Source organism: Vicia villosa, linkage group LG1 (genome assembly GCF_029867415.1).
Source record: "Vicia villosa cultivar HV-30 ecotype Madison, WI linkage group LG1, Vvil1.0, whole genome shotgun sequence".
Taxonomy (NCBI): Eukaryota; Viridiplantae; Streptophyta; class Magnoliopsida; order Fabales; family Fabaceae; genus Vicia; species Vicia villosa.
Window position 1 is genome coordinate 142,377,729 of NC_081180.1, and position 15,506 is coordinate 142,393,234.

The 15,506-nt window shown below is 32.2% G+C and overlaps 1 protein-coding gene across 4 annotated transcripts; it reads right to left on the minus strand.

The window, feature by feature from the left end:
• Positions 1-7,137: 7,137 nt before the first annotated feature.
• LOC131644351 (ethylene receptor 2-like) lies at positions 7,138-11,255 on the minus strand. Of its 4 annotated transcripts, none has more exons than XM_058914833.1 (4): positions 10,972-11,255; positions 10,693-10,886; positions 8,351-10,241; positions 7,138-7,918 (listed from the first exon to the last, which is right to left on the minus strand). In XM_058914833.1, exons 3-4 carry the CDS (start codon positions 10,091-10,093, stop codon positions 7,382-7,384), a joined length of 2,280 nt encoding a protein of 759 aa, XP_058770816.1. In that variant the 5' UTR covers positions 10,094-10,241; positions 10,693-10,886; positions 10,972-11,255; the 3' UTR covers positions 7,138-7,381. The 4 variants fall into 4 exon arrangements, with proteins under 4 accessions (XP_058770816.1, XP_058770815.1, XP_058770814.1 ...); XM_058914832.1 differs by adding an exon at positions 10,423-10,506 and having other exon boundaries at positions 10,693-11,255; XM_058914831.1 differs by adding an exon at positions 10,419-10,506 and having other exon boundaries at positions 10,693-11,255.
• Between the last annotated feature and the right edge of the window lie 4,251 nt (positions 11,256-15,506).

Sequence of the window (15,506 nt, forward strand, 5' to 3'; positions counted from 1 at the left end):
TCTCTCTCTCTCTCTATATATATATATATATATATATATATATATATATATATCGCTAACCTTAACCAAAATATCAAAAGCAATACTTGTTTCTTTTGTTTATTTTGCAAAGATATGGTTTGAATCGAGAACATCAAGCAAAAGTTTCTAAATTAGGGTTTCTGGACCCTCAAAGATCAAACATGGTCAACATTAATTCTCAAAGACTTGTTTATCAAGTATTGATATTTAATCTTCGGTCATATACTTCTCAAGAATTATTCAACATCAATTGATCAAAAATTGTCCAAAGGTTGGTTACTTATTTCTCAAGAAAAATTAAAGGTTCATGTGTTTATTTCTATGTCGTCATCATCAAGTAACCTCAAGCTTTTACAATATTCAATCAAAGTTTAATCAAGAATCCATCATGAAAGGTTCATGTGGGCATAAATGTACCATGAATTGCAAGTTTAATCAAGAATCCGTCATGAAAGGTTCATATGTGCATAAATGCATCAAAATGGTTTGACCGAAAAGTCAATATTTTAAGTTCAAGTTATCACAACTTACTCATTTTTCAACATTTTTAGTGCTCCTTTGGGAAAATGACTCTTCTTGTCATTCTCTACAACTTCTCTTTACAAGTCAAGAGCCAATTGTGTTGGGAAGATCATAAAAAGCTTGGAAACGTTAGAGGTCATTTGTGGAGTTAGTGAAATTTGACCTATAATTCAAGTGATATTTGCCTAACTTCCAAGGATCATAACTCTCTCATTTTTTAACTTTTTTGGGTGCTTATTTTTGCATAATATCACATTTGATGCCTTTTACAAGTTTTTTTCAAGGATCAAAAGCCAATTATGTTTAGAAAGCCGTGAAAAGTTTAAGGACATTATAGGTCATTTTGCACTTAGAATTATTTGGACTCATAATTTCAGGTCATGGTACCAACTTCACATTGTCATTACTTTTTTTCTCAAACATCCAAATCAATACTTTCTTGTCGCATTGTACTCTTTGTTATGATGTGAGCATTTTGCAAAAAGAATGAGCAATAAAGGTCAAGTGTACAAGATTTCATGATGGTTGAAAGTTGCCTCCATGAAGCTGATTTTTGAACATGAATCAAAATTTTCAATCATCAAAGTATTCTCTTTCAAGCCAAGTTATGCACGTGTTTGTTACATGGTGATGCTTAATGATGTCTCACGATAAAAATGACACATAATTGCAAGGGAGGAGCTGTGTTTTGCTTACCTTCCATCCAAGATTGGTCACACTTTTGGTGCACATGGTTTGGCACGATTTAGCATCCAATTCACACATATGAGGATCCATTCTCTTCAGTTATAAATAAAGGTCACTTCTGCTTTGAATTTCAAGCTTGAATAGCCCCTCAAACCTTTGCTCGAGCTCAAAACTTCCCTCTAAAATTCTCAGATCATATTCCACTTTTTATTCAATTTCAGTCCAATTTCTTGATTCTAATAGCTTCATCGTCACTCTCTGAAGCTTTTGCAGCAATTCCCAAGCCCTAAGACCTTCTCAAACTCTCCAACCAAGTGCTCATATCATCATCCTTGACCACCACTTGGACAAGGTAGTTAAAGGCTCTATTTTTGCTCAAACAAGATACCATAATGTTTCTTGATGTTCACTGATGCTTTCCCCTAACTTACATTGCATTGGTCATTTGTTTTCATCATTTAATTTTGTTTTTTGTTCTTGCAATTTCACTAAGTTTTTTTTTTAAAATTCTCCATGCTTAGTTCCAATAAATGGAAATGGAGCACAAAGTTTTGTTCGTCTCAATAAAACTGTCAGAATATTGATAGTTTCATGATCTAACGAAACAATTTTCCAAACCCTACTGACAGGTTCACCGGAGAAGATGACCAGAGAGAGTTTGGCTACCCGAGTTTGTTTTAAACCTTCTAGCCAATCATGTGCGTCCATTTGTTTTAATTTCATTGGCCTGTTTAAAATGGATCCACGTGTTTATTAAAAGAGAGTCTATGGTACTCTCTTTCACCTGATCCATCAGATGTACCACCTAGATTAATGAATCAAGATCCAATGGCCTACGTTCTTTCTTGATTTAATTTATTTTACTTGTTTTATTTTCTTTTATTTTGATTTCTTTAATAAAATTCATTTTAAATCATATTTACTCCAGAAAATTCAAAAAAAAAAATCTTTTATTATTTTGCACCTTATTTTAATTTTTCACAATTTTATTTTATATTTTACTATTTTTCATTAACTTTCACTTTATTAATGAATTTTAATTGGTTTTAAAATGGTTTTATGCATTTTTAATTCCTCCAAAAATTTCTAAAAATATTTTAAACAATCTTTGATTTTTCTATTATTTTACTTTCCATTTATTTGATGTTTTGAATATACGTTGGTATTTTCCCTTTTATTTTCAATTTAAAAATCATATAAAAATCATTTTCATTGCATTTCATTTCTTATTAATGCATTTTTATTTTATTTAATTGTTGGTTGCCTTAGTTCATGATCTCTTTGATCACAAGTCTCATCAATATCAATGGACTTTGGGTGTTGATGGGGTTTATAACTTTAATCCACTAAGAAAGGTGATTGATCTTGATGATGACTTGATCAATGTCTTGATCCAATTTGGTTTATCTATCCATCTTCACCTCTTTCTTCTTCTTTTTTCATTTTTATCAATTGAATGATTAGAAGTCCATATTGTTCATGAAGTTTGGATTGATGATTAATGAACTTTCATCATTTCAAATCTACCTTACAATTGATCATTGGATCATTTGAGGTACTTTGGATTGATGATAAGTTTGTCCTAAGTTATCATGAAGAATTATTGAAGTAGTGGACCAATCTTATTTCCTTTGTGCTTGATCCCTCTTTGGTTTTTACTTGTGCTACTTGTTTTAGGAGAATGATCTTTATCATTTCGTTAACAAGTATGGTACATAAATTATTATTGACCGGCCTCATAGATGCTACTTTTATATAAGTACATCTACGATTGCTTAACATAGTGCTAAATTTGTAACGAATCGGATCATTAATACTATACCAACATCATTAATTGTACTAACTTTACTTTAATGTAATTTAATTTCTTGCCATTTAAATTCTTGCAATTTAATTTTATGCAATTTATTTTTAGCATTTTATCATTCACATTATTTTATCTTTATGTCATTTATCTTTTGCCATTTATTTGTCTTTTTTTTCTTTTTCCCCTTGGACTTTTTTTTTTCTTTTCACCAAGACATTAATAAAGGAAAAACCCTAAAAAAATTTCTCTAATTAATTGGACTATGGTTACTATCATTTTCTATGGAGATTTAGGCTATGTTTGAGAGTTTGGAGGGGAGGGGAAGGGAGGACTTCGAAAATTGATTTTTTTTTTTTTTTAAATATAAAGAAATTTTTAACAATTTTTGAAAAAAAAGATTTTGTTTAGGATGATAAAATAATGTTTATCATTAATGTATATTTACTTTTTGAAATACTATAACAACAAAAACTATATTTGAATATTTTGTCTAAGCCCTTCAAAACCCTCTTTTAATACAAATTTTGAGTTCCCTCAATTTAGGGGGTTTTTGGTGTTACAAAGAAAATCAAATCCTCCAAAACTCTCCAAACTAAAATCTTTCTATTCTTTTCCCCCAATCCTTCCTATTTTTCAAAGTCCTCCCCTTCATTCCCCTCCAAACTCCCAAACATATCCTCAGACTTTTGAACTTAGGTTAGGTCATTTGCTTTGGACTTTCATCTAAGACCTAAGATTCATCTGGACTATCCATCTAAGCCTGAGTTTAGCTGAGACCTTAGGATATTCATCTGGTACCTTGGGTTTTATATGTCTATTTTATGTTTTTATCTAATGCATGGATTGTTAATTGTTACTTTGAGTTTTCATCTGATGCATGAGAATTTCATTTGTGTCATGAGAATCATCTAATACTTTGATTTCATCTGAGACCTTGGCTTTCATCTAGAGTTTATGCTATTCATCTGCTTATTTATCTTGTTGCCAAAATCGAAAAGGGAAGGGAATGCTCATTTTGACTTATTGTCAAATTCTTGCTTCTTGTTTGGTTAGATCTTTCTTTTCTTTAACTTTAACTTTATGCTTTAGGATAATCCCTTCATCTCTTGCCCATCTTCTTCAATTTTCAAAATCTTCTTGTTTTCAAACTTTCAACTTTTTATAATAAATCTTAACTTTGTCAAGTGACTGTGAAAACATTTTTCTTAGTAAATGCTTCAAAACACTTAAGCATATCAAAAATCCTTTCAAAAATCATTAAAAAAACATAAAACCTTATTTAAATCTTTTGTCACTTGGCTTTTCATTTTAAAAACTTTACTCCAAGATTAGATATTAATCTTGTTTTAGAAGTGCTTGCAAATCATCCTACTTCTACAAACATGGCAAAGTGCTGACATTTTCCACTAATATGTTGAGATATGCTATGTTGGCCTAGTCCAAGCTATAAATTCTCCATACTCAAGATGATACAAATTGTCATTTTTTTTATAATTGTAGAGAGCACATTGTGCTTTCTACTCAAATAAGACAACATATCTCTTCATTAAAATCAATCAACAAATTTCCGTCGGTTCCTTTTAAGCATAACTACAAATGCTCTGACTTCCCTATTGCACATAAGGGGTATATTGGCACAAGATGCAACGTCTTATCGAGCCTAATAAAACATATTATTTTCTCATTCCATCAATCTTTTTGTACCTTCAACCCTTTAATCTTAAAACACGGATTTTCAAAAGATTCCCATGGAGTACCATGGATGTGAGGGGTGCTAATACCTTCCCCTTGTATAACCAAATCTCATACCCTTTTCTCTTTTGTTTTATTAGTTTTGTTTTAAAACTTCTGTAGGTTTTATTCTTTTCACATTCCTTTGAAAACAATAAAGATCGATGACGACTCTTGCTTATTCGCGAGTTAAGTTAATCAATAGCTTAATCTCAATTTTTCACGCTGCAATAATAATCACTTACAATATTACACAATACATTCTCACACCCAACACTCAACATCACACACCACAGATAAAATGCATACAACTCATTTATGTAATGCAACTCAACTATGCAACTCGATGCATATGCATGTGGTACCAACTCGACATTTAGTTTTTCTTACGATGGAGATAGGAACTCTGCAGGCTAGTGTTACTCGAACTTGAGAGCCCTTGCTAACCCAACCGAGGGTGTATGGATTCTTATGGGGTTTTATGGACAACTTCAATAATCTACCAATTTCTATGACACCAGAATCTCTGTGCTGCCATTACACACTTTGTTCTTGATAGAACAATGTCTTTTGAACAAATTCTTGTGTTGTCAGTTGTCTTTGGATGATAGTGGACTATTTTTCCTATGATTGGTGCTTTACCCTACTGCACGGTGATATGGATGATAGCCCATTATTCCCATGGTTGAAATCGTAGGGGGTTGCACTCTTGTCCTTGTCACCTGTTAATTCAAAGTTATTATGGGGTTAGTACCTTCAAAAAGATGAGAAATTTTGAGGGGATTTCTCCATCAATTTTGTCTTCAAAGCTAAGCAGAATGTCTCAACTACGGTCTATACAATATGTAAACCCGTCTTCTCCTGCAAGGATCCCTTACCGATGTATCGAGCCACTTTCTAGCTCTCTAATTCTCCCAATTCATTGCGCTGAGAAAAATGCAGGAACTTCGATGTTTATTTAGTCACGGTTCTCTTCTCCTGAACACACTCGAAGTACATCTTATAAAGGAATTGTTCATAATCCTCCAGTAAAAACCGCTCCAGCATCATTTGTTTCATTTTTCACTAAGTTCTGACGGGCCATTTCCTTTGCCTTTGAACAACAAGTTTTTCCCATCTGACAACAACAATACTTTTAAGCCTGATTATCACTATCTTAGCTGGTTTGTTCTCAAGGGCGCCCATAACATCGAAGAACTTGTCGACGTCGATCTGCCAATCAAGAAACTCCTTCACTCTCATCGTTTCGTAGAACAATGGATTATTAACTTTTTCTCGATAGTCATGGTTGTTCTATCGATTCCCACGATCAACCTGTTCCACGTAAGGTTCTTCTTCTTCAGAGCTCGGTTCTTCTTACGGTCACGCCAAAAATCTTTAAATACAGAAAACAAAAAGACTCTAATGAGCCATTAATCTAAAATAGAATTAAATAAATAAAAGAAATAAAAATAATTGAAATTGTAGAAAATGGAAAAATTACATAAATATTAAAATATTTTTCCACGCGCAAATTTTTTTTACACACATAACCAACCCATCTACATCAAGATGCCATTTTATCGCCCCTTGTGGGTCTTTACAAATTTATCATTACAGTAATTAATAATATACAAATTAAAAATAGAAGAAACTGGTTTTATTTTTTACTAGAACATATAATATATTCAAGATGCACCATCATGAATTGGGTTCATTAAAATAAGCATGACCATGTTTTTTTCCTTAATATAATACCCATCCCATGACCCAAAATAGAAGCTAAAGTTAAAAAAAATCCTCAAAATATACGTACACGCATAAAATAATACTACAATAATAACAATATAATAGTAAAAAATCCACCAAGTTGTGCAATTGGAATGGTGTTGGGATATGGGGAAATTAAAATACTCAAACGGGTCCACATGATAAAGACAAATGTTCAAGTACGTGCCCAGGTTCATGCATGCTTTCAACTTCAACGATCTCTGGCCCATACCATCAATGAACTTAACAATTCTCTCCCCATTCCAATTTCTCAATCCATTTTCACTTTCCACTTTTCATATCTACCTGCAACAATTCAATATTCTTACGTCTTTACAAAAGCATAAAATTTTTCCTGTTACTATAAAGTTGTTAAACGTTCTCTCTCAGTGCGTGCAAATAACGTTCAAACTAACTTTATTATTCTGTCACCTTTTCTGCACCAAACTGATATTCAAAACTTTGATTATTTGTTTTTTTTTTTGTAGAATAATAACTTTATATAATGAAACAATAATGACTCATGTCGCATATATCATATTATCAAAGTAAGAAACCATTATTCTTTTACATTATTCTGATTTTATATATGGATGTAGTAGAGTAGTATTATCTTAATATGGAGCAAAAACCAACCAACATGAACACATTGAGAGAAAGAAACTAATCTGTGTAACATGTTTTTCTTCTTCTTATGTATGATGATGTTTCTGGAAAATTGTAGCGCAAGGAAGTGCGAAAGAGTACTGTGTTCTATAATTTCTCTAACAAGAACAAGAATGTGACTTGAAATATAAGTTTAAATTAATTACTAGATGCTGTGGTGTTTTTTTTTTTAACTTGCACCATTCATTTTTCATGAGACTATATATTTCCCTGCATGAGGATTCTTCTGAGTTCACTTGCGATTCCTTGCAACAAAACCGGTTTTCGGATTACTCCGTTGACGCCAATCTGCATACATCTTTCCCAGAGATCTTCTTCTGCGCTTGCTGTTAACGCGATAATTATGGGTCTGTTTCCGCTTTTGAACTTCCGGATCCTTGCGGCGACTTCGAAGCCGTCTATGTCAGGTGTTTGGAGATCCAAGAGAATGACTTGGATGGAGGATCCGACGGGGCCGATGAGAGTGAGGCATTCGAATCCTGTAGAAGCGGAAGTGACGGAACAGCCGAGTTTCTGAAGCAGTTTTTGTGTGACTGCTCTATTTACATCGTCGTTGTCGACTAATAGAACTTGCAGACCTCTCAGCATTGAATTGGAGTATGTGCGTTCTGATGATTCGCTGGGTTCGGAGATGGCTATTGCAATGGACGGTCGTAGTTGAAACCGGAGAAGAAGTGTCATGCTTTGAGGAATGCCATGAGTGTATGGTACCAACCATAAGTTCCCTTGCATCAACTGCAATGAACATAGTAAACAGAAATTAAATAATCAAATCAAGGCAAGAACACGCTCAACACAAACCTACAACTACAACGTTCCAATTCAACAAGACGGGATTTGCTCTTATGTAGTATATAGTAATGGGAAATGGGATTATAAATCAGGTCATAGGTCAGAAAAACACGTCGCTTCAATAAAAACTTAATACAGATTTTGAAACATATTCCACAGTATTCAAGGAAGATACACGAGTAAGAAATAATGAAAATTCTGACCAAAAGAACCAAATTCGGTTATTTATGCACAAGCAATGAAAACTGTGTGTAAACATTTATGCTTTAATACTGAAGAAATGCGCATGACTCAAGAAACAAGATGCAAATGAATGTTATGAATATGATGCACTTATCATCAATGAGTGCGTATATAACAAACTATGTAACTCACCTGGACAATCCTCTTGCAAATACTAAAGCTCAATCTGCCCTCATACCTATCACTGGTATATGTCCTACCACCGGGTCCAGAGGAAACGGAGCTTCCAACTTCGGAATCGCTACCGGTGGTGATCCCTATCTCAAATCTAATATTTACATCACCACTAGATGAGCTTGGTCTCCAGGTTGTCCATCCTTTCTCATTCCTCCCTTGACTTCCAGCATCTGCCGAAACCCGGAATACAAGGATCCCTCCTTCTCCATGGTTGCAATCGAGTAGATTCCCAACCATATGCAAAATCACCTGGAAAACTCTCCTCTCATCACCCATAACATTGTTTGGTAAAGACTTATCAACCTCAACGATAAAACCCAAGCCCTTATAAACACACATGCATTTGGCAAGGCAAGCTGCTTCTTTTATCATGGAATGTAACCCGAAAGACCTTATTTCCAAAGGAAATCTTCCATCGTCCTTTGCAGAGCTGTCCATGGCATCATTTATCAAGTTCGATAGCACATTGCTCGTCCTTAGCATTGCATCCACAATAAGTTTCTGTTCATTCTTTAAACTGTCGTCTTGTATCATTGAAAGCAATCCTAAAATTGAGTGCATAGGCCTCCTCATGCCATCGCTCATGACTTTCTGAAACGAGTTTCTTGCCTGGCTTGCCATCATAGCGTTCCTTCTCGCCTGTTGCAAAGCTCGATTGCGTTCCTCCAACTTTTCTCTCATAAGTTGAGACTCTTCGAGAATTGCAGCATGTGATAGAGCTACAGCAACTTGATCAGCAACCACCTTAATTATCTCCAGCTCCTGATTGCTCCAAGATCTAGGCTCTCCGGCGGGAAGAATCAAGACCAGTATTGCATAACACGCCTGAGTTAGCTCAGGTGTTCCTCCTTTGAAATTACAAACCCGTAACATTGGCATTCGGATTGCAGCAACCGGTCCTGCATCACCAGAATTTGCACAACTGGAAACAGCAAGCGCTGAGTCAGAACTAAGAATATTCACTACACTGCTTCCCTTAATTCTTACAACATCCAAATCAGTAATCGGTATAGAAATATTTAAATTCCTTCCGTTCAATTCATGAGTGAGATTCATCACTGTCTTTTCTTCATTAGGCATCCACACAGCACAGTTCTGCAAGCCTAGCGTCTTCGAAAGCTCCACCAAAGTGGTATACAGAATCGTATGTCTATCGAGTGACTTACGAATCTCTTGAGTAAGCATTCTTACGTGCACTGCAGCCTCCTTTTGCTTCATAATAAGACCAACCTCCCGTCCAAGATCCCATGTCTTTTTCTTGAGCATAAATTCCCTGACCTTCACTTTGAGAAGTAAAGGAATCAAAGTGACAAGTGTTATCGCAGTAGCACAAGACACCAACGCAGTGAGAATCTTAAAGATAGTCAGTGCCACCATAAGCTGAAAAGTGTGAGGACCATAAGTCCAACCATTCAACAAATGAGTCAACCCACATAGTACGATGAAGGCAATGAACTGAACAAGGACCCATTTGAAAGGGACGTTCGAGCAACTGACAAAATAAAGCAACTCAATCGGGATCGAAAAGTAGGCCACAGCAATCAAGAAATCACCAACTCTTTGACACTCCAAAATGCTCTCAATAGTCCACAAACTAGCCTCATCGTCGCAATTACATCTCGGAAATCCATTATCCGTCGCAGACACACACAAAACAATAGAGGAAATCAACAGCACAGATACTATTGCTTTTACCATTGATCCAATATGCTGCTGATGCCTGGTTCTTCAATCCATATAAAGGCTATATATAAATTATTGGGCCATAGCCATACCCCAGAATAACAACTATGTTATACAAAACAAGAAAAGTCCTAATCAATTTCTGCCAATCTTGCCCTGTCAACTGTTGAAAAACAAAATTGAAAACTCAGTAAGATCCAAAAATTCAACATGAAATCCTAAACAAAAATCTAATATTTCATGACCTAAACTATTCCAATCTTATAATTTAAGATAACCTTGATTCAGTCAACATAGGCCTAGGGTATAGAGTGGAAAAAATCAATGAATAAGACAGTACCAACCGATGCAGAGGATATAACCTTAACCACCATCAGCAAACATAACATAGAATAAAAAAATTCATGAAAATCCAAGATATACTAAACCTGAGGAAAAGCAAATCCAAAAACCAATATTAAAAAAATCAAAGTCCAACAAATTCTAAGTTTAATAATAATAATAATAATAATAATAATAATAATAATAATAATAATAATAATCCCTTAATCCCCACCTAAGAAAATTAAACAATAAAACAAAATCCAGTAATGCAGACCAAAAATAAATAGTACCTGAGAAATTAAAGCCAACAAGAAATTCCAGCTTCATCAGATCTTAACAAAGGTTTGTTGAAAATGCATTATGAAAAATATGAACACCACATTAACAAAATCTCCACTTTCACTTTCTTCAGCATCAAATCAAAACACCCCAATAGAAAAGTCCATTACTTTACAATCAACAAAGATGAAAAGAGTGCACCCACCTTGCAGTCATTGGAAAAGAAGAAGATGAAGAGGCACTAAATCCCAACAGATGAATTAAAAAAAAAAAAAAGGAAGCATTTTTACTGTTGAAAAGATTCCGCGGCACGAAACCGGGTGCGACCCTTTGTTGGAAATAGCTCCATGAGGTTGAGTTTGGTAGGAAACAAACAAAAGAATGATGATGAAAAATCAGAGTGAGGTAGATGAAGGGAAAATGGAGTGTTGGTGTGGGTTTGGAACAGAGAGAGAATCTTTAAGGTTTTGAGGAATTAGCGTTTGTGTTTTTTTTTTTCTTTTCCAATGGCAGAGGGAGAAAAAACCACGTAGAGAGAGAGAGAGAGAGAGAGAGAGAGAGAGAGAGAGAGAGAGAGAGAGAGAGAGAGAGAGGAGAGAGAGAGAGAGAGAGAGAGAGAGAGAGAGAGAGAGAGAGAGAGAGAGAGAGAGAGAGAGAGAGAGAGAGAGAGAGAGAGAGAGAGAGAGAGAGAAGGCGCCGTTGTTTCGTGGGAGAGAGGAGAAAAGGGTGAGTTGTATTTAGAGAGAGAGAAGAGAGAGGAGAGAGAAAGTGAGAAAGACAGAGGGTGGGACCCAGTTTCTTACATGAAGAGAACTTGGACGCCCTTGTGTTTTTTGTTTGGGATATTTTATTACAAGTCTCCTTTCTTTTCAGTTTCCCTCTTTGTGTCTATGCGTTTTCATAATTAATTAATTAATGTTCATCATAACTTGTGTACATAAATAGTAATTATGTTTTTAAATATTCGTTTTTTATTTTTAAATGTAGTACTAATTTTAGTCTTTGGATCCTTGTTCGACCCATAGAGTGGGGGTGAGGCGGATTTAGGCAGGGGTTAGTTTAAAATTTTGTTCCGTCTAAAAAAAATATGATGGAGTGAGACGGATATTGTATCATTTTAATTTAAATATTGTAAAAATTTAAATTAATTTCTACATCAATAAAAGTTCAAATAAAATAGAATAGGGTGAGACGAATATATTAGAAGGTGTAGTTCTAAAATTTTACTTAGTTCAGTAAAATGGGCATGTGTAATGGATTGGTCCATTTTGTCATGCCTACTCTTAAAGAAAATTGGAAGTTGAAGAAAATATAGAGTTCAAACCCATAATTTTCAATATAACGTTTTTATTTTTGTGAACAATATGGTGCTTTGTGTTATGTGCTAAAATTAAAATTAACGTAGATCGGTGATGGAGATTCCTTAATCGATGGTGTTGATCTCTAACATAGTGTGGGATAGACTCATAAGATTAGCTTTCAAATATGCAAGTCAATATAGAATCTAAGATATGTAAGTATAATAAAAAGTAGAGATTCGAAAATGTACTTTCAATCTCATGAGTGCTAACTTTATATATTAGGGTTGTGTTTGGATTGGCGGTGAACAAAATTAATTCTAGTAGAATTGAGTTTGGTATAATTGATTTTATCATAATTGAGTTTAACATAATTGATTTATGTTTGGATACATTTATGTAAAAGTGAATTGAATAATAAATTACAGTGTAAAAATCATCTAGAATCAATTTTGGAGTCAGAAGCAACAAATTTTAGTTTCAAGTAGAAACAATTCTGGAGATAGAATCAATTTCTGGAGACAGAATCAATTCTACTTTTACCTAACCAAACATCTTAACATCACTCAGAATTGATTCTACACCTCTAAAATTGCTTTTAGCATTTCCAAAAGCCAAATCAAACATGCACTAGATTGTTTTGATTAAATTTACATTTGGTTGAACTTTTGTTTCTAAGCCTTTTTTCAATCCAAAACACCTTAAATTAATTGAATATCGATATCTCATTTAATAAAATAATAATATTTAATTTTATGACATATTTTCATATTATTTTATTTTAAAATTTTAAATTTATTTACAATAAAATATTGGTACTCAGATGAAAATACATAAGTATTAAAAATTTATCTTTTATTTTTAAAATAGTCACAAATGTTTAAGAGTGCATGTTAGTATTTATTTCTAAAAAAAATATCTAATAAAATAAAACTAATAAATTAATTATTTACAAATAAAATAAAAATTCTTGAAAATCCTCTTTTCAATGTTCTATTCTCGTGTCAGAATCATGACTTGTTTCTTATCTCTTTTTATCTCTCTAAATTATCTCTTTTATCTCTCTAAATTTAATTTTTTTTTTTTTTATGTGGTATGTTATTCCAGCAAGTCAAGTCTACGGATATTGGTAACTGTATATACATTGTATCTTTTTGGTATGCCTTCTTGTTAATTCAGGAGCGCACACAGAATTAGCTTTGTGATATGCATTGCTGGTATCAAATAAAGCCAACTTATATCCAAAATACTGCTATATGATGAGTAAGACACATACCCAAATAATGACACTATAACAAATGGTCTTCTACTTCCTTGGTCCCAATGATATAAAATCTTATTTATTACAATAAAAAATAAGTAAAATATATTACAATTTTTACCTTATTTTTATTAAGTATTTAGTACTAGTAGTTTAATCATTAAGCTTTGTCAACTAATAGACACGCTTTATAAACATATTATATCATGATTAAAATTTTTATGAAGGTTATAAAATTGGTCCGACATATTGTGTAACATAACAAAAAAAATTGATTTCATAAAAATATTTAAAATATAATTTAATTATGGATTAAAATAATTTAATGTAACTTAATTATATTTTTAATAAATAAAAGTCGGTACTAGAAATCATATATAATAATGACTTAATAAAAAAAGACATTGTTGCACTCTAAATTAATTTGATTATTTCAGTTTCTTAATATTTATATATTACAAATTTAGTTAAATTCTAATTTTAAAATTCAATCGAAGACAAATATTTTATTAAAAATTGTTTCTCGATAAATAAGATAAAATAAAAGATAATTATTATTATTTTTATTTATGAAAGCAGGGGCGGATGCACATAGTATACTAAGGGGGCTCAAGCCCCCACAACGAATAATTCTTTTAGTTAAAATCATCTAAATATTTTAATTTGTCCCCATAAAAAATATGTTACTTATATAAACCAGTTTTTAATAAAATAAAGTATGTTAATATTAATTTTAAAACAATTTTAATTAAATATATTTATTTAGCATTAAACACATACCTTTGTATATAATATATAAATTAATTATTATGTATTGACAATGTAAAATTTATTTACACATGCATTTTTTATATATTAGTTCTTAGAATTTTTATGAATATTTATATATAATGTGGTTTAATTGATTGTACGTGACTATATGTAAAATAAATGTATTATGAATGTAGTTATTAATTTTTATAAAAAAAAGGTTTATTTTTAAACGAAAACATCATTCTACCTATTATAGATTTTTTTTTGAATTTTAAAAATGTCATTTTTTGTGTTATAACTTATAACTAGTGGTTTACTGTCATAATATTTTGAATAGTATTTTAGATTTGAATTCAAGTTGACACGTTTTGATGAATCCAATAAAAATTTGCCCCCATCACTGAATATTCCTGGATCCGCCACTGTATGAAAGACACCATTTACATTGTATGAATAGTAAATTCATTTTGAATTTAAAGGCTTAATTAAAATTTAATTTTTGAGTAACGATGGGAATATGCCTATAGCCTAGCCTACATGTCAGGTCAGGCCTATTTAATAAAGAGGTCAGACTTAAATATTTTTAAAAGTCTATTTTATTAAATAGGTCCAATTTAGGCTATTAAAAAAGTCTATGAAACCTTATAAATCAATTTATATATTCATATATATTAGACATATGTTAAATAGATTGGTTCATGTATATATATATATATATATATATATATATATATATATATATATATATATATATATATATATATATATATATATATATATATATATATATATATTAGAACAAAGACTAAATAGATCGGCTTATATATGCGTATATATGTCGACCTATAAGACTTCTTAAGTAATATGGATTAATTAAAAATTTTAATTAGATACAGATTTTTAAATAGGCTTTCAGTTTAGGCCAGACTTTTAAAAATGTCGGGTCAGCCCAAAAAATGGAGTCTATGATAGGTCATAGGTCAGACTTACGCCTTTTAAGTTTATCCTAAGCCAGACTCAGACCTTCTAAAACCTAGTCTAGCCTAGCCTATTTCCACTCCTAGTTTTGAGAGACTTAAAGTAAAAGTTTGGTCCCCATTATTTTTGAGGAGTGGTCTTGATAAGGCTATGTTTACTAAAACTAGCTGGTAGCTTTTAGCTGGCGACGAGTAGTTGATAAGCTAACATGAATCTTTGGTAAATTAGCTGTTTCATTAGCTGATAGATACAAAATGACATAAAAGATCATTTTAATTAATAAGGGTATAAATAAATAAAAAATCACAAACTAAAAGCTACACGCTCAAAATTAAACTACTTCAAATACCTTTTAAAAAATAGTAAAAGCCAGTAAAAAAATTACAAACTAAAAGTTAAAATAGTGTTACCAAACAGAGTTTTTTCATTAATGTGAGCTGAAAAGTTAAAAGCTAAAACCCTATTTTTCGAGTCTTACCAAACAAATTTTTAGACAATTGAAAAAACAAATTTTATAATACAAAATATTAAAATA